Below are 27,233 nucleotides of genomic sequence, written 5' to 3' on the forward strand. Positions count from 1 at the left end.
GAGACCAAGTAGGGGCTCCTGCTTCAGGTCCCTAGTGGGACCAGGTGCCCCAGAGGTACCCTCGACTCCTGAGTGTGTGACCCATGGGGCCACATGCTTCAGAGAAGGCTCTGAGAAGGACAAAGTGTTGACCACCTCCCGGAGTCGCGCGGCTGGGGTCCTGGACCAGGAGTGTGGGCACGATGCTGCCTGAAAAGAAGAAGTCCCAACCGGTGTCTCTTTTGGGAAGCTGGCGCATTTATCTGAGCCTCCAAATACGAAATATTCCTCAGTTTGCAAATGAATGCAGGATGTGTTTACATAGCGACCACCAGGAGAGCAGTATTATGTGGAGAGGAACAAAAAGACAAAGCTGCCCGTTCAATTCTGGGAGCTGATGGCTCTGCTCTCCCCGGGAGGCTGCCTCTGTGCAGCTAATTACAGTGAGTAAGGAAATGGAAAAGTGAGGAAGTGATCCTTTCCTCCCCCAGGTTCCGGCTTTGCAAAGAGCTGGTCTTTTGGTTTCAGAACCCCGGGGGCCGGACGGACGGGCTCTGCCAGGCACGTTCCCTGCCATCAGGACACTGCGAGAGACAGTATCCAACACGCGTTGGGGCGGGGGGGGGGGCGGCCTGAGGGACGTTGGCGGCAGCAAGGTGTGTGGCCGGATGTTCCTGAGCGGGGGTGGGGTGGAGGTGGGACCCCGCTGTGTCAGGACCAAGGCAATCGAGGTGCAGAGGGTGTTGTGCATCTCACTACATTGACAGCTCACAACATTTTGCAAAGAAAAGGAGCTCAGAAAGTGTGCTGGCCTGCAGGGGGACGGGGCGGCACTGCTGGGGGCCAACTCGTGACCGCTCACGATGTCCCTAAGGAAAGGGGCACAGACAGCTCCTGGGGCAGCTGCCCACTGCTCCCCTCTCTCCAGGCCAACAAAAGCTACCATTTGCTGAATAGTCATGTGCTAGGAACGCTGCTAGGCACTTTGTGGTGCATGGGAGCCGTTGTCTGTGTCTCAGAGCAGAAGAGCAGGATGTAGGGACCTGAGGTCAGGCAGGAGGAAGCAGAGAAGGTCTGCATTAATCAGGATGGGTCATGTCGTGTCTCACTAACAAGCAGCTCCACACTTTCCTGATCTTAACACAACAAAGACACATGTCCCCCGCAAACTCCACGTTCATCATGGCCTCGGGGAGTCACCCAGGGACCCAGGCGGAGAGGGACCCACCATCAAGAAGCCGCACCATCTGGAATAAATGAGCTCTTGTTGCCAGACAGGCAGAGGAAGAGCCGGAGGGTCTCACACTAGCAATTAAGTGCTTTGGTCTGGAAGTGACATGTCACTTCTGTTTGTAGCGCACTGGCCCGAACGAGTCGGGCTGACCTCCTCCAGCAGTCGGGGGCTCGGGGAGACTCCATGTCCGTGGCTGTTGGCAACGTCCAGCCTTGGGCAAACTCACGTGAGCGCCCCTGCGTGGAGTCCCCACGCTGTCCTGCTTCACGAGACACTGTGTCCTCGAGGTGCTGTCCCCACTCGGTGCCTGTGTGCACAGGGCTGCTGGCTTTCCCCTCCTGCTCCCCATCCATGTCCCTCCAGCCCACACGGAGCCACAGAATGCCAGGCCCTCTGTCGGCCGCTGAGGGTACTGAAATAGAGCATACACGGTCCCTGTGTTCGAGCAGCTTTACTTTAAGAGGACAGTGCGAACGTGTCCCACACATAACCCTGCCATCGGAGCAGACAGTGCGAGTGAGTCAGCCCCATACAGCCCACCTGTCCCAGGACCTCCCAGACGGAGCGAAGGGGAATCAGTAATGAGTCCGGCAAGGCTTCCAGGAGGAGAGGGCCTTTGGGCTGGGTCCCCAAGATGAGTACGATCTGGAAGTGAGGAGGATAAAGGACAGGCTGGCGCATCCCAGGCAGACAAGGAGACCAGGGGCCTCAGCGCAGAGGCGGGGGGAGCAGGGTACGTCCCCAGAGCAGCACTCCATCTAAGGGCAAGAACACTGGGGGAGTCACAGGGAGAGCTGAGTGAGCCCGTCCTCTGGGAACATGTCTTGTCGTAGATCAGTGGGGACCCTGAACTTGACATACGGGTGAGGAAGGGCAGACAGGAGGCTGTGTGTGCCTCGGGCCAGAGCTCGCCAAGGCAGAGGACTTCACAAGGAGGGGGCAGCTTTCCAAACTCGGCAGAGCTTGGCGATTACCACTTGTGCTCAAGCTGGGGGTGACTTCAGGGAGTGGCTGGGGCCCCCCGTCACAGGCAGAGGCCTCGCACGTGGGACAAGCTCCCGTGGCCTTTCTTCTGTCAGGAGCAGAGTGGAGCCCTCTACAGCTCACAGGCTTGTCCCCAGGACCCTGCCGGCCCCGTGCTGGGCTCCGAGGATGCACAGAGGAGGCGGGTGTGCGGACCCAGCCCACAGCAAGCAGCCGCCGCTCACCGCTCACGGCTCTGCCCGGCGGACTCACCTGCGTCTCCGAGTCTGCACACTTGCTGCTTCTCCTCTGCTTCTCTGCTTACTCTGCTCCGTTTGCTTCTGCCCCCACCCATCAGGCCAGGTTTTACCTGCCACAGTTCAGCTTACCTGGCTCCAGCCCCCTGCCCCACCCGAACCTGGGTCTCCCATTCCCACCCAGGAGGGACTCGCCTCCAGCCACCGACGGGCTCGGGTCCTGGACACGGCGTCTCCCCACGGCTCGCAGGGCTCCAGCCTCTCTGGCGGTGGGGCCTCTGACTGGGACCTGCCACCGTCTCGGAAACGGGTAGCATTACCTCTCAAGTATTTTCAGCTCCCCCATCCCTACGTCTGTCTCTGGCTGTGTCCTGTGTCCCTTGCACACAGAAAGGCTCCCGTGGACCAGCTTCCGTTTGCTCGGGGGTCACATAGGTGATGCAAACAAGAAAACCTTGTATCTCTCTGATGATTTATAGCTTTCAAAAAACAGGATCTGAAAACAGCCCTTTCCCGCACCCCCCACCCCCGGTGATCCTCAAACAGTCCTGGGACATGACCAAAGAGAAATCCTTGCAGAGGCCACTACACCCCAGGCCTCCCAGGTTCTCAGCGGGATGACCTGTGCGGGCCTCCCCTCTCCTCCCTCAGAGCCAGAAGGCCACGGGCTTGGGAAATCTGCTGTTGACCCAAACCTCTACCTCTTAATAAATGGAACCCATCTGGCTCCCACCCTCACCCAGTTCCTTCGGGATCTGGACCCCGGGTTCAGTCGCCCCCTGACCTGCCCCATCATCGGTTTTGGCCCCAGAGTTCCGGGTGCATGTCCCCGTGGCGGGCCCTCCCGCTGTTTGTCTGTCCTCTCCCAGGTGCCAGCTTCTGTCCCTCAGGGCCCGGGACAGCCACAGATATAAGTAACTGCCCGAAGGACCACACAGATCCTCTCTGCAATGTCCGCCCCAAAGTCCAATTGTCTTCCCCAAATGTGACCATTTCACCCCAAATCAGGCAATCTTTTAAGCAAGAACTACTCATGCCTTCAATAACACAAAACATGGTACTTTTAAAAACATTTATATTTATATATATAAAAAAATTAAATATATATAATATATAGTGTGTTTGAGACTAAAAATATAGTACATAATATTTAAAAAAAAGGAAAATGAAAACAGGCAGAATAGGAAAAGGCGTGAGGACACACAGACACACATTGCTAAAAACCTACGACGGTTGTTCTAACAAAAATAATATTTTTTTCTCTTAATTGTCATCATGGACCCATTTATTATTGGGGTTTGGGAGCAGAAAACTCAACCGCAGCCCAGAGTGGAGGCTGTGACCCCAAGGGTGGTCGGGGCGGAGAGCGTGACCACCGGGCCGGGAGCTGGGGGTGTTCCCGGGGCAGCATCTGGTCTCCAGAAACAAGTAGAAGGCCCCGCGGCCTGCCAACCCTCGAAAAGGCCCGTGGTTGTGGCCCGAGAACAGCCAGGGGCGGGACAGGAGGCCGGCGGGAGCGGGACGGTTCTACGATTATTATTATTATTATTATTCCTGTTATTATTTGCAAGGGCAGCTCCTACCAGAGCCGCCCATATGGCCTGTGACTTCTGCGCAGCCTTCTCCAGGGACGGGGCCTGGAGCTCCCTCACAGTGACGCAAGGAAACGGGAACCTCCCCCAGCGCCCGGGTTCCGGACTCTCCCCGGCCGCCTGGAGGCAGGAGGAGGCCAGGCGGATGGAGGCTGGCCTCCAGGAGAGGCAGATACTGGGGGGCGGGGAAGGCAGGGACAAAGGAGGGGGTGTTTAAATACTAGTTTCCCAGCCTCTTCACAAAAACAGATGCCTTTCCAAACCACATCCCTCGGGCTGTGGAGTGTCTGCTGACCACCTCTTCACTGGTCCTGCCAGAGGCAGGGGCTTCACGAACGCCTTCCGGGTGACTCCCTAACACGAGGCACAGGGCAGCGACCCACCAGGGACGCCCAGCACTGGAGTGGTAGGGAAGCCTGGGTTTCCGAGGTCGTGGCGGCCCCGGAGAGCAGCCCTGTGGACGGAAGGGTCCACCCAGCCAAGTGAGGCCGCGACTGAGCCGTTTCAGTCCAAGCGGGGTCTTGACTTTGATGTGCTTTTCTTCTGACCTGAATGGCCCAGCACTGCTGCCTGCACGGGTCAGGTGGGCTGAGGGACCATTCGGTTCCATTCTAAGGAGCCCAGAGCCTGTGGTGCCCCACAGAGCGTGGGAGGAAAAGGGGCTCCAGGGCAGGGCCCTCCCTCAGAGCGATGGGCTTGCAGGTGGGGGGTCAAGCTGACCCTGTCCACCCCGGGCATGGCGTTCTGGGGAGCACCACCGTTCCTGGTGGCCCCCGTTCCTGACCCCACAAGGACTCTGGGGCTGGGCTTCGAGGGATCCAGGAATCAGGACGCAGTCTGAGCCCCCAGGAGCTCACCCACAATCACCAGAGTCACCTGCTCTCCCCTCTTCTCTCTACCAGCGGCCTCACAGAGGGTCAGCCTTGCTCACGCTCACTACCTGCCTTGAGAAACCCTGGCCGGCAGGTTCGCCTCCTCGGCGAGAGGACAGGACAGAAGGTGGCTGCCCCGACTCCCCCCCGCCCCCGGCCCCACGCTCGAAGCTGCCCGGAACCAGGGCACCCTGGAGGACTCCCCACGCCCCGCCCGGGCCACAGACACCTTTGCCAACCCCGCAGAATTCTGAGAGGGCTCCCGTCGAGAGCGACTACTCCCAATGGTCAGAGGACAAGCCCACAGCCATCTCAGGGAGGCCGAGGGTGAGCTCCCGTCGCCGTTCCGCATCCAGCAGACCCTGCGGGAAACCCGCTTGCAACACCTGCGACAAGAGGCCCGCAGCGCAAGCTTTCCTCAAGAGAGAACCTTCCACCGCTCCTCCCCGTCCCTGCTCACGTTCCGCTCCCAGCTCCTCCCCAGGGCTGGCTGGGCCGCCGCCTCACCGAATGAATACAGCAAGAGCAGAATCATTCTAGGGCTGTGCAGCCCTCCCCCTGTTATAAGGCCAGAACATCGGGGGTGGCAAACATGAAGAGGTTAGGCCCAGGTCACTCAGCCAATGGCAGCTTCAGGAGGAGGCTCCTGATCTCCTGACCCCCTCGTGCCTCACTCTTCCCACTAAGATGAGTGTATCAAAGGTGCTCGGGGTCACCGAGACAACCACACCACGCACTCGGGCACCTTGCTGGAGGAGGCCCGCCTCCAACGGCAAAGCTCTCCTGTGTTCAAGGGCGCCTTCCCCTCCGCGGAAAAGCAATTCTGTCTGGCCCGACAGGCAGGCTCCAGTTCTGGGGGTGATTGGACGAGCGGTGTGCAAATTGCAGAGGGCAGAGAGGGCCTGGGGCGCTGGTGTCTCTCTGTGCCTTGCCCTGGGCACGCTCCATACCCAGGAGTGGCCGGTTACGGCGTCCAAGAGCAGAGAGCAGAAAAGTAAGCTGTGTTCACAGGCTTCTGAAAACTAACGGTCCCCGTAGCGTCAGCTGAGCCGGCTGGTGACCTCGGGCCCTCCTCTTCATCATCTCCACAGAATGGGCCCCGCACGAAAACAAAGCCAAACAAAAGGAAACAGAATGTGGCCAAACCCCAAATACAAATGAATATTTTTTGGAATACTCTTGTTTAAGAAGCCATTGCCATCTTTAGACTTTAACTGTTCGATTACCCATGGCTTCTGTTTCTGCGAAGAGAATCAAAATATGCGTGAATTCATCTGCATGGGAACCTGCATCCTTAGCAGACCTTCTCCCGGGGGCTCACATAAAGGACTCAGTACGGAGGGGTCAGCTCCCAGGGGTAGGGGTAGAATGCAGCTGGAACCTGGGTGATGTCCCCCCACCCCAAAGAGACACCCAGGATTTGCCCCTGATGCCGCAGAAGGGGATGTAGAGGCAGCCTGCCTGGCTGCCACGGAGCTGCCTGCTTCCTGGGCATTCGCTGGACCTTACCAGCAAAGATGGGGAGGAATGTCACCCCACAGAGCCATCCGCAGGGGTGGTGATGGCCCGTGGCTGATGAGCATGTAACTCATTAAAGCAAACACGACTAATGAGTGGTGACCAGGAGAGAGGGCAAAGCGCATTCCGGGGATCGCCCCAGAGACCCCGCCTGCCGGGAGAAGGGGGCAGGGGCACAGTTCTCTTTGGTCAGAGGTGGCGGCTGAGAATGGCCATGTGGAATGTGTGTGTGGGGACAGCATGGGCAGGAGTGCCTGCAGTGTCCTCCCGGGCCACCTTCCTTCCTCTCCAGGCCCCCCACCCGCCGTCCCCGAAAGTCAGCAACACCTAGCGGCGTGTCTGGGGCTCGCGATCCCAGTCCCCCGGGGCCCCCTCCCACAGAGCCAGTCAACCAAAGCTGGACACTCAAGGCACTGAAAGTGGAAGGAATCTGATTGGTCCAAGAAAAAAAAGACACTTAACAAAAAAACCTGTCTGCAGAGACTATCTCCCATGCCCCCGGAAGGGGGCCTCCCCGACCCGCTGGGGGGCAGGACAAGCAGTCTGAGAGCGAGGCACCCTCCCTAAGCCTGTCAGAGCCCGTGGGGGACAGGTCTTACCACCTGAATGTTTAAAAATGGATTCAAAGTGCTTGGAAATTCAGAGTAATGGACGGTGCTAGGAATCTGGTGAACAGGTGTCCCCTTCCCTTCCCATTGGGACTTTGGGTGGGGGATTCCCTACAGCTTTTGTTTTTTCCTCCCCAAGTGAGGTTTTCATTGTTTTTTGCTGTCTTTGAAAAATAGCCTGAGGCTTCCCACCCTCTCACCACTCGCCCCAGATGGGCTCAAGAGTGAAAGCCAGGATGCGGGACCGGCTGGGGAAGGAAGGGGCTCCGCTAGAGGGGGTTCTGGAAACTGCTTTGTAGCGCACAGCCTTCCTGCTGGTGTGTCAGGGCAGGGTTCCCCCACCTTCTCTTCTCCATGGGGACCCTGATCTAACCTGCTGGCCCTGCACAGAGGACAGAGAAGCTGGGTCCTCTGCCCACAGGTGTCCACAATGAGCAGCCAGGACAGCTGGCCCTCTGATCCCAGCTGAATGAGGGCTGGATCTGAACTCAGCGCCAGGGCTGCTCGGTGGACCCCTAAAATCAATCCGAGGTCCCTTCTGCAGTCCCGGAAGGAGAGATGCTGCCCGGGTAGGAATGGAGGGGGGGCGGCGGGCAAAGGCGTCTCCGCATATCTGCGCCTGAGCCTCCCCCCATCGCCCCACTGCGTGTCCCCCAGGCCAACCCCTGCTCATCGCCACACACCCCTGCCCACTTAGGGGAGACCAGAGGGGTGGGGCAGAATGGGAATGCTAAAAAATGTCCCCTCCGCTCTCCACAACCTTCGCTTCCCTGTCCGCCTGCTGCGGCCAGGAGAGAGCCCAGGTCAGAAGAGACATGTCCTCCCGAAGAAGAGGGAAGGGCAGGCCCAGGAGGCTGGGGCATGCACAGAGCACCATCCTCGGGACGGGGTGTTTCCGGGAGACCTGCTCCCCACCTGCCGCGCCGGCGGAGGAGGACGAAGGCGGGGCCGGGCCGGGAGCGACGCGCAACGCCCCTGAATATCAGGGAACGGCTGTGACAGCCTCGTCCTCTGCCCCGCAGAGGCGCCCGGCCGGCCCCGGGCCTACACGTGAGTCTGCATGCGCTGCTGGAACCGCTGCCCGTAGTCCGAGTGCTGCGAGGTGTAGGAGAAGCGGGTGGCCGTGGCGTACTTGCCGATCGGGTCGTACGCCTCGAACGGGGTCCGGTCCAGGCCCGACGGCGGCGCCTGCGGGTAGCCCAGCCGGTAGGTGGGGTAGCCCGCCGCCGCGGGGAACGGGTGCGGGTTGAACTTGTCGTAGTTCTCGTAGGACAGCGTGCTGGCCGAGTCGGCGCCGGCCGGGGCGGCCGGCCCGGGGGCGGCGGGCTCGGGGCCGAAGTCGGACGCGGGGGCGCGGCTGTAGGAGCTGAGCTGCGCGTAGCCACTCGAGTGCGAGAGGCGGGAGGCCGGGCGCCCGTCGAAGCGCGCGGGCCCGGGGGCGCGGTAGTCGGCGTAGAGCACGGCCCGCGACGCCGGCCGGTCCTCGTGGGCGCGCACGTTGTAGTAGCCGTTGGTGGGGTCCTGGGGACGAGGGACGAGGGGCGCGGTGGGGGCGCGGCCGGCTGCCCCTGCCGGGGCCCGCGGGGAGCCCGCGCCCCTCCTCCCCAGCCCGCCCGCGCCCACCCCGCGCGCACCTTCATCTCGTACTCCTCCCGCGTGTCCAGGGCCTCGCAGCGCAGGTCCTGCTTCAGGTCCACGTCGTCCTTGAAAGACTGCGGAGCCGCAGGGTGGGCGTCAGGGCCCGGCGGTTCTCATCCCACGCCGGCCCCGCCCCAAGCCCAGGGCCGCCCGAGCGGTATGGGGCCCCGGGCACAATCGGGTTCTGAGTGTGCGCCCAGCCCGGGAGAGGCTCTGGGGCGCGGGGCATGGCAAGAGGTCGGAGATCCGACCTGGCAGCGGTTTTATGGCTGACACACAGTGTGACCTTGGGTGTGTCACAGCCCCTCCCCGGGACGGTCTCCTCCTCCCCCTCTGAGCTATGCGGCAGTTGGATCAGAAAACTTCTAGGGGTTTCCAAGTCTGACTGTGTGGGAAGGACCAGGCCAAGCCCCGGCCCAGGGAAGGTCCCACTTGCCTGTCCTTTGCGGCACAGAAATTAGCTGGGGAAGAACGTGTGCGTGCCCGTGTGTGCGTATGTGCACGAGCATGTGTGCGCCCGTTTGTGCACATGTGAGCACGTGGGAGTGTGTATGTGGGGGGGGGGTGGCAGGATCAGAGCCCATCACCAGAGGGAAGACAGACGGTGGTTAGCAGAGCGGGGGGTGGGCCAGGAGGAGGGGACCCTCACCGAGTAGATGGCCTTCATGACCCGAGTCGCCGTGGACACGCTGGCAGTGTCCTCCTCCCGGTCTGAATGCATCGTGAGTGGCTCCCGGTTCACAGTCTCCACCTTGATGTCCAGCTTCCTAAGGGTCACGTCCTTGCGACCTGCACAGGGAAGGGCAGGTGGATGCACGCTGCTAGCTTCTGCCGGCCAGCCCTGGGGCCTGGGGCGCCGCGGGGCTTGTCTGCTCGGGCAGGGCAGTGGGGGAGCCGCGTGCGGGTGGGAGGCCCGGACTCACTGCCTTTGCGGCGTCGGTAGAGGAAGAACACCAAAGCGATGAAGAAGAAGGTGAGCAGCGCGCCCGCGCCGATGGTGGCCCCGGCGATGATGCCCACGGGCAGCACCTCTTCAGAGAGAAGGGAAGGCTGGGGTGAGGCCGGCGGCTCATGCGGACCCAAAGGCCAGCACCAGGGCCCTGCCGGCACCCATGCATGGGAATGGCATTTGCCTCAAGTCAGGGGGAGTTGGAGAGGAAGGTCTGCATTGGGTCTGGGGTTAGGTCTGAGCTTCAGCTTAATCCAAGTTGGGAGCATGGTCATGTCCCCTCCCTGCAGCTGTGACACAGCATGACCCTGGCCCTGGGTGTCCGCCCACCCCTCTGCAGCCCACCTGCCTGCGAGGCTTGGCTTCGCTTCCTGGGCTGGGATGGTCTGAGCTCAGCCGTCTCCACAAACTCAGACCCGCCACCCGTGTCCCCTGCATCTCTCCACCACGCCACCTCCTCACCCTGGCCAGGGCGGCCCCGGCACCTGCCTTCCCAGGGCTCCAACAGTTCTCCTGGGCTGCCCTGCTCCCCAGAGCTAAGCAGGACCAGGGAACCTCCTCCAGCGAACTCTCCCTTCCTGGCAGTCCTGGATGGACCAGATCTGCGGGACGCCCTCACCCTCCTGGCTGGGTCCTGCCGTACTCCCTCCACTTCGTTCTTCCCCACCACCCCTCGCTGGCGCTCTCAGCTAAGACACACTGGACGGGAGCCCCCACTTGTCTCTCCCTCCTCAGAGCGTCTAGCAAAGTCAAAGGCAACGCCTCCTTCCACATGCACTGTCTTACGGGAGGAAGCGCGTGCCTCCTAGCAGAGGAAGGATTCTCGAAGAGGCGGGAACCACTAGCTGCGGCCGCCCACCATGTGCCTCCTCTCTGCACGCTCATGCCACCCCAGGGAGGTCACCCGTCCACGAAGCATCTGATTTTTCCCCACCTGAAGTCCTTCGCTTCCCCACTCTGTTCTGACCCAACAGCCCCTCTAGGGCCGGGGCGGCGTCCTGTGCGCAGCCTTTCCTGCCGCCCCGAGCGCGCGGCAGACCCAGAGGGGCCGCTAGTGCACTTTGGGAAAAGGGGGTGGGCTTCCCCAGCTGAGCACAAGCGCAGGCTCTGGAGGGCAGGCCCCCGAGAGGGTCATCTCCCCGCGAGGACCGCCGGGGAGAGAGGAGGGAGCAGAACCCCCAGCGGTCCGCACCCCAGCCACAGTCACCTCGCTCCTCCAGCTGGATGATGGCCGTGCCGGGCCCGAAGCTGTTCCAGGCCGTGCAGTTGTAGTGCGTCTGAAAGTCTGCTTCCATGACGTTGTTGATGGTGAGCGTGGACAGCACGCCGCTGCCCGAGTTGGTCCTCTCCACCGTGTAGCGCTCCAGAGTGCCCGCCTCCAGGAAGTTCTCCTTCCAGGCCCAAGCCTGGGGGGACAGAGCGGGGGGGGGCACGGGGGGGGACAGAGCAGGGGGGGGGGCACGGGGGGGGACAGAGGGGGGGGGACAGAGTGGGGGGGCACGGGGGGGGACAGAGCGGGGGGGGCACGGGGGGGACAGAGCGGGGGGGGCACGGGGGGGGGGGGACAGAGAGCGGGGGGGGGCACGGGGGCGTAAGGAAGGGCTGGTGGCGGAAACACCTGGCCCACACTCCAGGCGTTCCTGTCCCATGCGTCTCGTGCGTCCCTCAGCCCAGCCCAGCACTCACCCTGCAACAAACCCAAGTCACCCTCTTGCCTCAAACCTTGGCAGGGGCTCTCCAGTCTAAGGGAAACAGCGGCTCCCAGCGTGACGGAGATAGGAACGTGCCGATATGCCGAGGGACATTCTTTAAAATGCAGATTCTTGGAGCTTAAGTCTTAAATGTGCATCTCCAGAGGAGAGCTCCAAGATTCTCTATTTTTATAAGAATCCCACCGATGTAGATGTGGTTGGGCTGGTGAACCAGCGTTTGGTAGCCCCTGATGTCCTGGATGGGGGGTCCACCCTGGGCCCTGAGCCTGGCTGTCCCTTGAGCCCCTGTGTGGCCTCCCTCCCCCTCTCTGGGCCTCCGGGTCCTCATCTGTGAAAGCAGAGGACCAGGCTGGAGTTGGACGCCCAAGATTTGTCCCGCTCATGACTCAGACTTTAGCCTCACCTCTAGCCAACCCGCAGGCATCCCCACCTGAACCCACCTGGGAGGTGCTGGAGACCCATCCCCAGACTCTTAAAACAGGGAAGATCCCTCACAGAAAAGGGGTATCCGCATCCTTCTCCGTCCCTGAGCTCCCAGCCGGGACACCCCCTTCATGTCCCCTCCCTGAGTGGAGCCCGCGGGAGGGGGAGTGGCTGAGCACTGGCTCCTTTCCAGGGATCAATCCTCCTAGCTCTGCACGGGGAGCCCCCCGGGAGCCGAGCCGCCCGCTGCCCAGGCGGCCGTGGTAATGAAGTGTCCCTGGGCAGCCCTGGAGTTAGCCAAATGGTCATTAAATGTGATGAGGGGTTTGACGGTTAATGGTCACGGGAGGAATTAATGGCGCATGGTGTGGGGACGAGGAGAAAGCGTCGGAGGAGGAAGACAGAAGGGGGCAGAGGGCCAGGGAGCCCAGGGGCAGGGTGGAGGCCGGCGGGGGGGGGGGCAGGGAGGCTGGGAGAGGGAAGGAGATGAGGCAGACAGAGCAACCCCGGCCTCTGGCACCTGTCGCGACGGCCGCCCCACAGCCACCCGACCAGGCGGGGACACCGACCCCATTTTGTGGATGACAAAACGGAGGTTTGAAACACTAAGTAATTGGCTCAGGGCCATTGACAGGTGAGGGAGGAGGGGCTGTCCTGTGAGCAGGGATGGGGGCAGGGGGACGCAGCCCCCGGGGCACTGGCCGGGACGCAGGCGGCACTCACGATGCGGTCCGGGGGGGGCGTGCTCCCGATGAAACACTCCACCTTGCCCCCGTCGCCCCTGACAGCATACTGCACCGCTTCGCTGGAGATGATGGGGGGCCCTGTGAGCAAGAAGACGCAGTCAGGCCGGCGGGACGCGGCAGCACCTGCCCGCCCAGGCCCAGCCCCGCAGGCCGCTCACCGTTCACGTAGAGGGGCACCTCCCTCTCGGCCACGCCGATCCGAGGCACGATGGCCCGGCAGGTGTACGTGCCCGCATCGGCCTGGGTCACTGACTTCAGCAGCAACTGGTTGCTGTTACTCAGGACCTGGGCAGAGAGAGCAGCCTCGGGTGGGGAGCCAGGAGGCCTGGGCCCCTGGGTCCAAGCGGGGCCCCGCATCGGAGGCATTGGGAAGAAAGCAGGAAGGGCCACAAGTGAATTCCCGGAAGGGCAAAGGCTGCATCCCCTGACTCTAAAAAGGGCCTCACTGGGGCCCTGGGTCTCCACTAGAGTGAGCTGCGAAGGGCAGAGGCCGACGAGGGCAGCCGGAGCTGCGGTGACTTCAGAGAACGCAGCCTCTCGGTCTGTTCTAGAACTTTCCCTGCCAAGCAAGACAGGGAGTCTCACCCTGACATCCCTCTTCCTGCAATTCCAGCCCAAACTATCTCATGCAGGGATCTAGAGAGCTGCAGAAACCCCTCCCTCCACACACACCTACGTCCCCGTGTCCCTCCCACAGGCACTGAGTCGCCCGCTGTTCCACGGCAAGAAGGGGGTTGGATCCCAAGCACTGGCCTCCTCCTTCAAATCCCAAGACCCTAGACACACCGTGGCTCCGACCGGACAAGCCACGGTGCACCTGCCCCGCCCCAGCCCGGCTCTCCCACCTGGGACCGACTCCTTCCTCCGGGCGCTCGAGACGGGCCGCAAGCGTCTTACCATGTTTGAGTCCTTTTTGGTCCAGGTGAGGGTGAGGGGGGGGTTCCCCACCCAGACGCAGGTGAGGGTCACGTCAGAGCCAATGTCTGTGGTCGTGGGCTTGGGGTCAACTACGATCCGGGGGGCAACTGCGTGGAGAAGAGCCCTGGCTAGGGCCTCGGTCTCGTCGGGGCTCAGCGCCGGCCGCCCTGCTCTTCCTTCCGCCGCCCTGCCACCCTCCCGGCCTTTCGCCTGTCCTGAGCTTCACGGAGCCCCCGCCCCTACCCCTGACCCTTCAGGGGTCCCTGCCCGGGCAGCACTCACAGTGGACGTTGACTAAGGTGCTGACGTTGGTGCTCCCCACTTTGTTGTGGACTTCACAGGACACGGGCTCCGTGAAGAAGGAATAGTCGACGTTCGTCTCATAGCGACTCTCGTGCGCGTCTTCAATCAAGAAGCCGCCCTTGGCCCACCTGGGGTGGAGGCAGCGCGGTGGGGATCAGGCCCTGGGCGACTCTCACCCGCGGCCGGGGCGCGATGCCCCCGGCAGCCCCCACGCCCGGCCCAGGCTGACCCCAGCCCCCACCCCTTGCACCTGTAACCCAGAATCTCGGGGTTGGCTGTGGCCTGGCAGGTGAAGACGACGCGCTCCCCCTCCTGTACCGTCTGCGGCTCAATAGACAGGGTCACCGTGGGAGGGTCTGCAAGGCAGGGGACACGAAAGGTCTTTTCTGTCCCTCAAGTGTCTTTCTCTTCGTAACCCACACACCCAGCCCTCGCCCTGGGCAGAGATCTGGGAATTGGAGTGAAGGGAGCACCAGGGCCAGTAAGAAGGCATCTTCCTCACCTTTACCCCGGGGAGCCTCCAGGGGGCCGGGCTAGGGGCTGCCTAGGGGGCGGGGACCCAGGCTGCCGCCTAAGGGACACTTAGGGGATGTAAAGTGCACATTGGCTGCAAGAAGTCAGGGCAGCCTGGCGGGGCCCACTGAAAGGGCTGCAGGTGGGGCATCTCCGGCCCCTGCCCATTCCCTCCCTTTTCTGGGTGGAGGGGCTGTACCCCCCCCCTCACCCCACGGCAGTAGGCTCCATGCTGGCTGCTCTGACACTGTCCTGTCCAAGTGCTCCCTCAGCCCCAACAGACGGCAACGGGTCCCCAGTCCCTTCTCTGAGCCCCAGGGGATTAGATGTATTTCAGAATTTGGAGTTTTCCCCATTTTAGAAAGGTGCTGCTGTGCACAGACCATTTTGCTACGTAAGACCCCCAGCGGGGTCTGGGCAACACCTCATAGTGAGATACCGGTTAAGTAAGAGACTGTGGAGAACCTTAGTCCATGTTTTGCCAGCAAACAGGATTTAGTTTGGGATTTCAGAGAAGACCCCGTAGGGGTCTTTCCTCATGTACACAGAGTTGGGAGCTGAGGCTCAGAGAGGTGAAGTCACAGCCCAAGTCTCATGCCGGGTCTGACCCAAGAGCTGCCTGACTCCCAGCCCGTGCCTCCCCCACGCCCCCGGCCCCTGCAGGATCGGCATTCGGGGCTTCTCCGAGGTCGCCCCACACTCTCTCCCCGAGCCCAGTCCTCCCCCCGGCGCCGCGGCAGGACCCCCGCTCACGGTGCACGTCGAGCTCGATGGACGTCTCCTTGCCCGTGGGCGTGGCCTCGTTCACGCTGCGGCAGGTGAAGACGCGCCCGATGTCCAGGTCTGTGGGGTTGATGAGCAGCTGGCTGACGGTGGTCTCCCTCTTCCCGTCCTGCAGCAGCTCCTGGGGTGGGACAGCGGGAGACCGGGTCAGGCTGCACCCCCCACACCGCGACCAGGGTGACCCCGCAGAGACGGGCTTGCACTGGGGAGGCAAGAGGACTTTAACCGGAGCTGCTGCCCTCCCCGCCCCAGCCCCAGCCCCAGCCTCTTAAAATAAATAGACTCTAATAAAATAAATAGACTTTATTTTTTAGAGACGTTTTAAGTGTATGGAAAAACTGAACAGAAAATGCAGTGAGTTCCCATCTGCCCTCCAGGACCCACAGTTCCTGCTCGTGAGCACGACACATGAGGGCCGAGCACACGACTGACGGACCCGGGTCGGGCCACGGCTGCTAAGTGCTGCGCCGTCGGAGCCCAGGCTACATGGCCTGCCGTTCCCCGTGGTTCGGAGCCTCATTCCGGGCACTCAGGACGGCCCAAGTCCCTCCTCTTCTGCACCGTCTCTGCAACCCTCCCGTCCCCAAGACCCTCCAGCTCGGTCTGTCCTGCTCTGGGCACAGCAGCTTCACCTGGGGGGCTGTGCGTGAGCTGGGTGCTGGGGTTCTCCTGCCAGACTGCAGGCCCCTGGAGAGCCGGAAAGCCCACGGGCTGTCTCCCCGGCTCAGCGAGGGCCGCTGAGGCCCTGAGGCCTCCAAACGTGGTCACCAGAACCTGTGAGCTGTTTTGTGTAAGGCAAACCACACCACTGCTCTCCGGCAGCAACACGCAGGCCTCTGCTGGGCAGAGCAGGGCTGGAGCTGTGCAGGGCGCAGGCTCCCCCTTCCCCCGGCTGCTCGCCCGGGACCTGCGTCTTTAGAAAACCGGAGAAGGGACGTGAATGACAAATGGCTGTTAACAAATCAGCTCGTTTGGTTGCCAGAACATTTCAATATATGAAGCCCTACAGGAGAAGAATTACAGATATCTTGTGCTAAAAGGTTAAGCACCACTGAAGCCGGAGTGTCCTGAGTCAAATGGGGAAACCAAGGCCAGAGAGCAGGGAGCTGTCCAAGGTCACCCAGCCTTCAAGGGCAGGGCTAACCCGGTTCTGCCTGGCACTGCTCTCGGAGGCACACAGGTGATTGGGTCTCCCACAGCACCCAGCAAAGGGCTGGGCACACCTGTGTGTTTGCCCGCAGCTGGCAGAAGCACCTCACACTGGAGAGGTGGATGTTCACTCCAGCCAGCGCCACCCAGAACATCCCCTGGTGACTCTGCCATAGCCTGCTCACTCAGTCGTGCCAACCAGAGGCTGAAGGAGAAGGCCGAGGGGCTCAGTGGAGTGCAGCCTGAGCCACGTGCAGACCCCAGCTCCGCTGTGCACCAGCCCTGTGACCCCGGGCAAGGCATCAGCCTCTCTGACCATCGGTGTCCCTCTTTGGTGAGTTGGACAGAACACCAGCCTTATGAAACTCCCTTGAGGATCCAGAGGGACTGTCCATTAGGAGCTCAGCATACACTGTGCCCAGCACACAGTAGGCGTTTAATCAGTGTATCTGGCATTAGCATCATTCTTCATCTCTGCTAGCCACTGAACGCAGCAGCGCACCATGAACGTGGACGCCCCGTCCTTTCCTCTGGATCCGAGCTACACAACGAGGGTTTTACCAGATGACGTACGAGCTCCCCCGTCACATCTGTGCCCCCCGAGTCTGGGTCAGGCCCACCTGGGATGGGGCTGAGGGGTCTGGGGGAGCAGCAGGGTCTCACCGTGCTGGCCACAGCGCCCTCTTGCTGTGTCCCATCCCGGAACCAGATGATGGTGGCGGCCGGCTTGGCGTTGAAGGCTCGGCATGTGAGATTGTGGGGGGTGCCAGCTTGCAGCAGAATCACAGGGCCGCCATCGATCCTGGTGTCCTCTGGGGGGACTGCGGGGTGATGAGAGCCATCAGTCAGGGTGCGGCTAAGCCCCTGACCCTGCCCGCTGCGCGTCTGCTCCGTGGACGGCCGCTGCCGCCTGAACTTGCAATCTGTACACCTGTTGCCACCAGCGCAGCCCCCAACCCCAGCAGGTTCCTTCCCAGCCCGTCTGGTGGATGAGGGGTACTCATCCGCAAACTGGGGAAGAGCTAGGCTCTCCAGGACCGGGGTGCAGCTCACACTCCGGGGGCCGCACGGGGGGGGCCTCACCCTGGGCCAGCCCGGTGAGCCGGTCTATCACAGCCGCCTCCCGAACCGACTCCCGGCCTCCAGTCCCCCGGCAGACGCATCCATCACCACTGGCAGGTTATTTTCTCCCGCGCAGCGAAGACGGCGCCCCCTCCTTGCCCAGACACTTCGGAGGGCTATGAAGTGCCGTGGGGGTGCTCACTAGCGTCTCGGCCTGCCGCTCAGGGTTCCCCCAGGCAGCCCCGCACTTTCTCGCGTCCTCACCTCTGCTGTCCCTCCCGCAGCCTGCTGCACGGGCCCTCCCGCCACAGCCGGCCCAGCGGTGGCACCAGGCAGGGGGTCTGAGCTCCTAACCAACCTCATATTGGGGTCACTTAGGATGACTGCTCGGGCCCCCTTCCCAACCAAAGCTGTTGTCCCCTGCTCCCTGGTTTTCTACCAACTCCAGGCCTAGAGGCGGCCACCGTCAGCTCCTGCTAACTGCTTGAGGGATTGAATGGGTCCAATTTCTGACGCCAAGAAATAGGCCTCTTCTTGTCCTATCCCCACAGGCTCCAAAAAGCTCAGACGGTGAGATGACACGTTCCTTGAAGGCAGGGCTGCTTCTTTCTCTGAAAGCCCGAGGTTTAGCCGAGCTCGGCTGACAGCAGGTCCACGGGGAGCGCAGCTGTAGGAGTAACTAAGGGACTGAAGCGGCAAAGGCGGGGTTTCGGGATTTCGGTGACCGTCCTTCTGGTGCCCCGGTTGTCGTCAGGCCGGCAGTGGGAAAGGGCTTGGTTTGCCTTCTGCTGGGGAGACCCAGGGAGGGCTCGGTGAGGAAACCGTTGAGAGCAGGTGCTGGAGGCCCACAGAGCCTCACGGCGGGCAGGGCTGCCCCGGGGTGTAGGAAAGGCAGGTCCTATGCTGCAGTTTCTTCTAGAAAGGAACCACCTGCACCGTTTCTTTTCCACTCAGCTCACACACACAGAGGAGCAGAGTTTCCGAGCAGGCTGCCCTGATGTTACACCCCTGTGTCCGGCTGGTCACCTGTCGTGTGATCTTGGGTGAGGCCTTCAGGGGAGAGTCCCTCTTCAGCAGGGATGCGGCACTGCCTAACCCGGGGGCCCTCGTGAAGGTCAGCAGGGGTGCTGGGTACGGACTGCGGTGTGCAGGCCTGGGTGACCGTGTGCTGCGTTCCCGCTGCTGCTCGGACGAGAGCCAGCAGTGCCCCCGGCTCCGGGCCAACAGATCAGCCGAGGCCCCGCCGCCTCCTCTTTGCTTAGGGCTCTGCCCTGTTCCCCTGTGCACATGTGGAAGTGGGGTGAGAAGGAGAGGCGTGGATATAGAGCCCCCACTCGGGGTCTGCTGGTCTGCATGGGCCCCTCTGAGGTCACACCTGCGGTCTCACCCAGGAAGGACATCCTGGATGGGCAGAGATCCTGTCCAAATGCGGGGTCAGTACGCCCTGGGTCGGACGGAAGGCGCCGCCTCCCCTCGGCTCCCCCCTCCCTGGAATGCTGGCCCTTTCCCCTCCTTCGGGCAAGACCATCCATCTGTCGCTGACCCGTCTTTCTCTCCGTTTCTGGGGCAAAGGAGAATTGTCTGCTCTGCTGTCAGAGGGCATGTCCGTGCGGCTGCTTGTTTACAAACACATTTTCCTAATTTGTGGCAAATCTGTATGTAGGTCTGTGGCCTCAGTTTCCTCGTTTGTAAAGTTTTAAAAATAACATAGACGACTCTTCCCCAGCGGCGTCGTTGACTGGAGATCCCAGACGTGCAGCCGATGAGCTGTGACGCGATCCAGTGTTTCCGCCGCTCGTGGGAAGCCGACCAAAGGGCCCAGTTCCACACGTATGTGACCGCGTCTGACACTCTCTGCAAAGCATACTTCATTAATCCTTTCGCGGTAAATACCTGGACCCCAAATGCCAGACGAGGTCCCTGAGGCTCGGAGAGGTTACGGAGTGTGCCCTGAGGCAGGAGAGGGAGTTAAGCGGCAAGGCTGGTGGGGGCCGGCCCACCGACCCTGGGACCCTAGAGCCCTGCCACTGTCCCCACGGGGCAGGGGGTGGGAGGGTGGGCTGCAGGCCTGCGTGTGGGCGCTGTGTCTGCAGGGGAGTGGGAGGCCGCTGCTCAGCCCTGCCGCAGGGAGAAGGAAAGGCTGCTGCTGCACGAAGAAGGCAGACTGGAGCGGGGCGCGCAGACAAGGGCTGCGGCTGCAGATGGGGCGGGTCTGCCGGGCACTGGTCGCAGGCCACTGTCCACTCTGCTCAGTCTCCAGGACTGGTACCGTGAGCACCGGCGTACAGAACCGGGTGAGCAGGGAGCGTGCGAGACGAGGCCTGTCTTCTTAGCCTGCACATGGCTGCCGGTGGCAGGGGTCTAAGAGAGCAGAGCGAGCACGAACCTCTCATTCTTTTTCTTCTTGGGGACTGTCCCTGCCCCCCAGGCCCCCCAAGCCCCCCAGATAGGCTGGGAAGTTCCACACACTGCACACAGACCATGCCCTCCTAATGAGCCACCCAGCGTCCCCACCCCCACCTCGGGCTCTCCCTCAGTGGCTTGCAAGCTCTTCAACAAGGCACTCTTCCGTTCATATTCCTCTTCCAGGAAGCCTTTCTTGAACAAAACAAGCCACTGGATGCCATTATAAGCCCCATTCCTGCCATGCCTAGGGGCTTAGCTGTCGTTTTCTCATCTTTGCTGCTCTGTCTCTGGGGGTCTGGGGCAGGAGAGGGGAGGGGGGCCAGGGGCTCCTTGTTGGGGTGGGAGTCCGCTGGGTGAGAAGGAGGACCTCCAGGATCCACAGCAGAGGCGGTTAGGGAGGGAAAAGAAGACAGACGGGCTGCCGAGAATCTCGGGGTTCCCTTTGATGGCCTGGGCTGGCGCGGGCTCACACTCACCCAGGAGGGATAGGAGGTGCTGTCACCCCCGTGGTGCCCCATGCTCATCCCCGCCAGCCACCCGCCTCTCGCCCTGACCTCAGGCTTGCACCTTGCTCACGAGCGAGGAAGTGCGAGCCCCCTCCCCCCAGGCTAGAGTCCTTGCTGCCCTGACACCTCCCTGCCCAAGCCCCAGTGGTTCACAGCTGCCTGGGCAGAGCGGCTAAGAGAAGGCTGATGTCACCATGCTGCCTTACCGATGAGCAAACTGAGACCCAGGGTTCGTGACCCCTCGGGGTCCCAGTGCCAGAATGGGCCAGGGCTCCTGACCTCCAGCTCCCAGTTCAGCCCTTCCAGACACAAGGACGACTTCCTGCGCCCCCCTCACCCCCACTCTCCTGCTGGGTAAAACCTTCCTGTGTGCAAGCTCGCGGCCTCAGTCCCGCTCCCCCCCAGCCCCTCCAGGGGCTTCTCCCACGTTGCAGGTTTCAGGCAATAAGATGGAACAGAGCACACGAAGGCAGCGGAAGGACCGGGCCAGCACGGACAAAAGGGAAGAGGGAGGTCCCGGGCAGAGGAAGCCCAGCAGAGGCAGAGGGAGAGCACCAGGCTGGAGGGAGCCAGAGGGCGTGTCCCAGCCTGTCTCCTGCAGGGGCCAGTCCCCGCATTATGCAGATGGCCCCGGGGGCTCTCACAGAGGGACCTCTGCTCTGCTCCAGCAGGACGCAGCCCACCACCCCAGTTCTCAACCCTCCAGCTCATTCCTTCTGGTCTTGCTCCCCGGCTCCCAGAAGGGCCTCCAGGGGACTCTCAGTGGCCAGGGAGGAAGAGTGGTGAAGGGGAGTATGGGCTGAGTGAGGAGAAAGGGAGCCCTGGGGCAGCGGCTGGGGCTGGAGGCAGCCGTGGGGAGGGCGGGAGAAGCTCTTGACCGACAAGCCTGGGCCAGGAGCAGGTGCATCTCCACCCCAACTCTTCTGCCCTGGGGGAGTCCTATGTCCAACCGATAGAGCCCAACCCACTGGGCACAGAGGATGCCAGGCCTCACACGCCCTCGGTCCCACCGTGGGGGCCCACAGCCCGCTTTACCCTCTTCTGCTGGACTTGGCTTTGCACAAAGTTTAGAGAAAGATGCGGGAGGGCCGTGGGGACGGACAAGCGGCCAGGAAGAAGGGAGGGGACACGGGGATAGGAGGAAAGAGCGGGAGGAGGGCAGAGCTTTACTGAGCACGGTGAGCTTGGCCCGCCGCGAGCGCAGGGCGGCCTCTGTGGCCTGGCACTCGTAGGAGGCGTCGTCAGACAGCTCGGCGTCCGTGATCTCCAGGTTGTACTGCCCGGCATCCGCGGAGCCCACGACCCGGTACCGTGGCCAGGCTGCAGGAACACAAGGGTGAATGAGGTGAGCCCTGCCCCAGCCTGGGACCCGGCCTACCAGGGGCCCCTCTCTCCCCACGGCTGCACTCCTCCCGCCACCCTGGCCTGGGACCCCGTCCACAGAGCCCCAGCTGTCACATTCCCATGTCACAGCCTCCTACGGACAGGCTGGGGGCCCTGGAGCAGGAGCGATGGGGGACACAGAAGGGGCAGAAGAGCGGAATTTCTGGAGCTGTTTCCAGACCAGCGACCCTTGTAATAACAGGAAAGGAGCAGGAAAAAAGCTGAGGGAAGGGGAGACGGGGAGAGCATGTGGGTGCTGGAAATATAGGGCCTCGCAGCACAGACGGGACTCCCGGGGGCCGGGGGGGCGGGGGGGCCGAGGCAGGCCAAGGCCATGTCCGCACTGGCCATGCCGGGGATGGACGCGGCAGGGTCCCGCCCCTGAAGGAGGCCTGACCCACACAGGCCCTGGAGGAGCCACGGCTGCTGCGGCAGGTGGGTCTGGGAGCCGCTGGCCCCTCCGCTCTGCCCTCCCCTGCAGGCTCGCCGACCCTCTCCCCCGGGCTCCCCACCGGCTCGCTCCCACTATCTCCTGCTGTCCACAGCTTATCGATCCTTCTCACTCCATATCCATTGATCTCTCTCCCAGTTTCTCTTTCTTTTCTATCGTCGATAGAGCCACTAGCCCGTCTCCCGCCTCTGCACGGACAGACTTCCCTCACCTGTGCTAATATGCAGACCCCTCAGCAAATAATCTCAACCCCTAGACAACAAAAAGAATAAGAATGTGCAGCCCTTCCTGGGCTTCTGGCCTGACGCCGCTTCCCGGCGGTCTCTCATTTGGCCAGAACTCACGAATGCCGCGCTGGATCCTGAGTTCTACGGCTGTTTTCCACGGTGGTAAACCGAGACCCAGAGAGGTGCCGCGACTTTCCTAAGGTCGCCCAGCTCACCAGCCGCAGAGGCAGCCCCAGAGCCCAGGGGACATCCTCCTCCGCCGCGGCCAGGAAGCCTTCCCCAAACTGCCCTTCCTTGTTCTGGAATAGAGGTCATTGGTTCGTTCTGTCTCCCTGAATCGCCTCGTAGCTTGGGCACAGGCTGCCCAGCACCCGATAAAGGCTTCTCACACAAACACGGACATCGGCGCCCAGGCTGACGCTACCCTGGGGTTTTGGCCTCAGAGCAGACGTGGCCTGGGCAGGGGCAGGAGGGAGTCGGGAGCAAAGCCAGCCTGGCAGGAGGGACAGAGGGTCTCCTGCCCTCTGGTCTCCTGCCCTCTGGCCTCGCCTCTTCCTGCCTGGAGCACCTCTCCCGGTGTCTGTCTGTCTGTCTGTCTCAAGCTCTCTTACGTAAAGGCCTCTCGTTTCCCCTCAGTCTCTCCGGTTCCTGTTGCCTTTCTTGAGCCAGTCGGCAGCCGGAGGAAACGCAGAGCTTCAGGCGAGGCAGAGCTTAGGAGGGGAGGGCAAAGCTGGCCTCACAGAGATGGGGCAGGAGAGGCTGGAGCTCGGAGAGGTAAGGGCCACGGCCCCTGTGGGGCCTATGCTGGGGAGGGGCACAAAGACAGGACGTCCGAGGGCTGGGCCGGTGGGCCACCCACTCACCTTTGAGGCCCTGGCCCATGCCCAGCGCCAGCCCGTCCTTGGTCCATTGCACGATGCCGGAGTAGTTGAGCAGCACACAGGGGAGCACGGCCCGCTGTCCTGCCACCACCGTCTGGTCAGCCGGCTCCTGGCTGAAGCGGGTCTGGGTCCCTGGCAAAGCCAAGCCGGCACAGAGTGAGGACGTGCGGGAGGGAAAGGCTCCACGAGGGGCCGCCCTCCCTGGGCCCCATCCCTGCCCCCTGTCCCTGCCCCACTCCAGCCCAGCCCCTTCCCGCCACGATGCCCTATGCTGGCCCCGGATTCCTCCTCCTCACCCCCACCCTGCCCCCGAGGGACGGGTTTCAGGGAGGGGGCGCTCAGCAGCGCAGTGTTACGGAGGGCTTGAGATGAGGCTAGTCCCCTCCTCCCGTGCCACAGACAGGACACTGAGGACTGGCGTGGGGACAGGTGAGGGGGAGTGAGGGGCAGAGTGCGGAGTCGAACCTGAGCCTTGGCCCTCCAGGTCCTGGTCCTGCCCCGCCCCCTGCCGCCTCACCCCCAGCCCTGTTCCCAGGTGCTGCACCCAGGAGCAGAGCCGCTGGCCCTGCACCACCCCTGCAATCCCAGAGTGGGGCTAGGGCATAGTACCGCTGCCCGCACGTGTCCTGTGAGCCATCGCGGGCAGCACACGGGTGCTTCGGGGACGGCGCACCCAGCGGGCGCACAAGGGCAGACTCTGGGCGGGCATCGCACAAGGGTGAACACCAGCGTCCTGGGGTCGGAGCGTCCACAGCAAACCTCTGAGCCCACTTCTTGGCACTCCCACCCCGCCCCGCGCGTCGGCCCCTTGCCCCCGAGCTCCAGGGCACGCGTGCGAACACGCGGACACACGGACCGCACTGTGCCGCCCGCGCGGTGGGAGCCAGGCGCGCGTGTGACTTTGTTCGATCCCCCGCCCCCCCACCCCGTGGCTGTGGAGCCACACATGGCTGCCCGGCTGGCAGCCCGGCCCGGAGCGTTTGATTAGAGAGCTGCAGAGTAATTGCCTTTAATTGTGGGGCCTAAATGGAGCAGGGAATTGGATTGTGGCAGCTCCTCCCCCCTGGGCTCCCACCCCCTGCGAGCGGAGCTGGTCTGCTGCTGGGGCTGTGGGAAGAGGGGAGACAGCAAAGGGAGAGGTCTGGCGCTTCCGAGCTTCGTCTCAATCTGTCACACTGCTGCGACCAAAACCAGCTTTGTCCCAGCTCAGGGGACTCTGCTCTCATGTTTCCCTCCCCAGCTCCCGAGGCTCTGTGGAGACCACAATCCCCAAATCCAACCCTTTCCACAATTTCTCTGAACCTCCATCACTCCAGTGTGTAGGCAGAGGGAACTTGTCGCTCCCCCTCCTGCGACCTCCCTCTGAGCCACCAGCCACAGGACCCAGGTCTCATCCCCTCCCTTCTGTTTCCTCCTCCAGCTCCATACCCCCTCATCTTTCCAAATTGGCCCCACATTCCCTTCTTCCAGGAAGCCCTCCTGGATTGATCCCTTAGCTCCTTGGACAAACAGCTTGTCCCATCTCCCAGCCCTGCTGTCACAGCTCTATCCATGCATTTCCTGTCCCAGACTCTAAGAGCCTATGCCCATGTTTTCACTGCGAGGTAGAACGCAGTGGGCAGGCGAGCGTGTTGGTCCTCTCCATCTACCAGAAGAGGAACCTGTCCTCCACAGCCAAGGCCCACATCTCCTCCCTCTGAATCCCCCTGGAATCCCCTGACATCCACATTGTCTGCTGCGCACAAAGGGGACCGAGAGAGGGGGCAGGGCCGGGAATGATGGCCAGCGTATGATTTAATACAACGAGGCAGCCTCTTTACTCTCGGCGAAGCGCACAAATCCAGTTCCTTGGGTCTGCAGGGGCCGGGAAGTTAGCAAGAGGGTCCCTCCCCACACTCCACGGGCTGCTGACTCGGGGCCGACCGGACATCCTTCCGTGGCTCCTGAAGAGGCCAAGGATAAGGCTGGCCCACATCCCCAGGGATTCCGGGGCAGGTGCTGAGATCCTGGGGGAGGGGCGGGTCAGGTGAGCAGGCAGCATTATTAATTCAGGCATTGCCCTCATTATTATTCAAATTTATTCATACCCTTGCGCATTCTCTAGTGCAGCTCCATGCTGCAAGGTCCCCGCACGTTTCTCCTTCCCACGGCCCCAGAACCCAAGTCAAGGGCTTGGGAGTGGGCTGGCCGGCTGTCCCCGGCTCAGAGATGAGACTCTGTTCTCGGCTTTGCTGCACAGGCCCGGACACCCTGGTCTCCTGGCGACGTCTCCAGCAGACACTGAGTTGCTGCTCTTTGTCCACAGGGCACAAGCAGGCAGGATGGAGGGGGTGCCCTTGTGGTCAGAGTCAGAGACCAGGGACAGGGAGCGGCCCGAGGGGGGAGCGTTATGGCTGGGGCGTGTCACTCACCCACCCCCCAACACCCCGGGTCTTGCTCACCTGCACAGCCAGGAGTGTGGACAAGGACTGCAGGGGGCCTTTTAGGAGCTCAGGTGTAGGAGACAGACTTCAGTTTGCATAATGCCTCTGCCTTTTCCTGACCATGACCTTGGCCAAGTCCCTCTCTGAGCCCCACCTCCAGGGCTCCCTGAAGGTTAATGCGATGGGGAGTAGGACGGGCCTGCGACAAACCCTTGCCTGTGCCCACTCACTGGTCGCCATGCCCCGTATCTATCCCGGGTGGCTACAGAGTTAGGCGTCCCTGGAAACCCCCACAAGGACATGAGAGAGAAGACAGTTTAGTCGGGAGACGGGTGGAAGCACAGACTGTGAAGTACCCAGAGAGGAGGGCACACCAAGAGGTCTTGGGGACTGTCCTCAGCGGCAAAGACCCTGGATCCTGACCCTGCAAAACTCCCAAGTGAGTTTGTCCCCAAACAGTCCCCACAGTCAAGATGGTGCCGAGACAGGCCCGGCTCTGCGGGTTGGCTCTGGGGAGGGGAAGGCCCCACGCTGCTCTCTCCTCTGCACACCCCAGGCTCCTGTCACCCTTCCAACGCCTTGCACAGCCGTTCCAGGGCTGGGGAGGGTGATCGGCTGCCCCTATTCCCTTGGGATTCGAAGAGTTACTTCCTCTGGGAAGTTCTCCCCGACTTCCCACGTGCCCCGAGAGCCCCTTTTACTCATTTCTTACCTCTGCGGTCATACATCCCCCCGCGGCACTGCCCATCCCTGCCATGAGCCCAGGGGACTCCAAGTCCAGGTTGGGTCCCTCAGAGCTCTGGCTCCTCACCCAGCACAGGCCCGGCTGGCAGGCCCCTGGGTGCTCTGAAGCAGCGAGCGACCCTGCTATGTGACCCACGCCCCCACCGCCCCCCAGTGAGGGACAGGAGGCAGAGGGGTAGTCACGCTCCCAGGCTGCAGCGGAGGCACGGGTAGGGCAGGGACATAGAGGGACAGGCTGGGCTTCTCCCTGCAGGAAGCTGGGTACAGCGCTGGGGGCAGGGGTGCACAGACAGTCCTAAGAGGCTCCCTGGTGGAGGGAGTGTGGAGCCGAGCTGGGACCGGAGGGGGAGGCAGGACCCACAGTTCTACTGCGATGACGGGACTGCTGAGGAAAAGCCTAGGAAGTGAGCAGTGAGGGGAGACACTGGACAGGGCACCACGGCAAGGGCAGACGTGTCCTGGTGGCCTGACGACAAAGAAGGAGGTAGGGAGTGATGTCCCCGCATGTCACAGAGGCACCAAGAGCCCATCCTGGTGGCCTAGCAAGGACACACACGCGCACACACACACACACACACACGCACACACACACACACACACGGACACACACACACATGCCCCCAAGGCCCTGGGGCCTTGGGCCTCCACCATCTGTGCCTGAGCAAAGCCCGCACTGCAGGTGGGGGCCAGACGGCAGTCCCGCCCAGGGCCGGCAGGAAATAAAGCCGGCAGGAAACAGAAACACAGGAGCATGGCTCAAGGCAGCAGCGGGGGACTCGGGCGGGCCTGAGCGCAGGCAGCCCACGACCACAGTCCTGCCTCGCCCACGCTGCTCGCCCCAACTGGCAGCCCTGGCCTGCCCCCCCCTCCCCCCGCCCCACACGAATCTGCGGGTGGGCTCTGGAATGAGTTCCCACGGGCTGTGATCCGTGGCCACCCCATCTTCACAGGCGTGGGGAAGCCTTAGCAGCCATCACGAAGACAGGTGGGGAA

At 62.4% G+C, this 27,233-nt stretch overlaps 1 protein-coding gene across 2 annotated transcripts in view; it reads right to left on the minus strand.

Moving 5' to 3' along the window:
• Positions 1-3,491: 3,491 nt before the first annotated feature.
• The window catches only part of KIRREL1 (kirre like nephrin family adhesion molecule 1), an 86,504-nt gene continuing 62,762 nt past the window's right edge, over positions 3,492-27,233 (minus strand). The window contains exons 2-15 of one of the 2 annotated variants that reach the window (XM_045086644.1): positions 23,056-23,205; positions 21,302-21,451; positions 16,821-16,978; positions 14,979-15,129; positions 13,963-14,068; positions 13,692-13,840; positions 13,389-13,516; positions 12,650-12,776; positions 12,469-12,569; positions 10,818-11,016; positions 9,585-9,692; positions 9,311-9,450; positions 8,658-8,735; positions 3,492-8,544 (exon numbers count right to left, since the gene is read on the minus strand). In XM_045086644.1, coding sequence (XP_044942579.1) covers positions 8,068-8,544; positions 8,658-8,735; positions 9,311-9,450; positions 9,585-9,692; positions 10,818-11,016; positions 12,469-12,569; positions 12,650-12,776; positions 13,389-13,516; positions 13,692-13,840; positions 13,963-14,068; positions 14,979-15,129; positions 16,821-16,978; positions 21,302-21,451; positions 23,056-23,205 — 2,222 coding nt within the window. In that variant the 3' untranslated portion in view covers positions 3,492-8,067. Of the gene's footprint in view, positions 8,545-8,657; positions 8,736-9,310; positions 9,451-9,584; positions 9,693-10,817; positions 11,017-12,468; positions 12,570-12,649; positions 12,825-13,388; positions 13,517-13,691; positions 13,841-13,962; positions 14,069-14,978; positions 15,130-16,820; positions 16,979-21,301; positions 21,452-23,055; positions 23,206-27,233 lie in introns of both variants that reach the window. The other variant, XM_045086643.1, reaches the window with a different exon arrangement.

Source organism: Mustela putorius, unplaced genomic scaffold (genome assembly GCF_011764305.1).
Source record: "Mustela putorius furo isolate JIRA1106 unplaced genomic scaffold, ASM1176430v1.1 tig00000997_pilon_pilon_pilon, whole genome shotgun sequence".
NCBI lineage: Eukaryota > Metazoa > Chordata > Mammalia > Carnivora > Mustelidae > Mustela > Mustela putorius.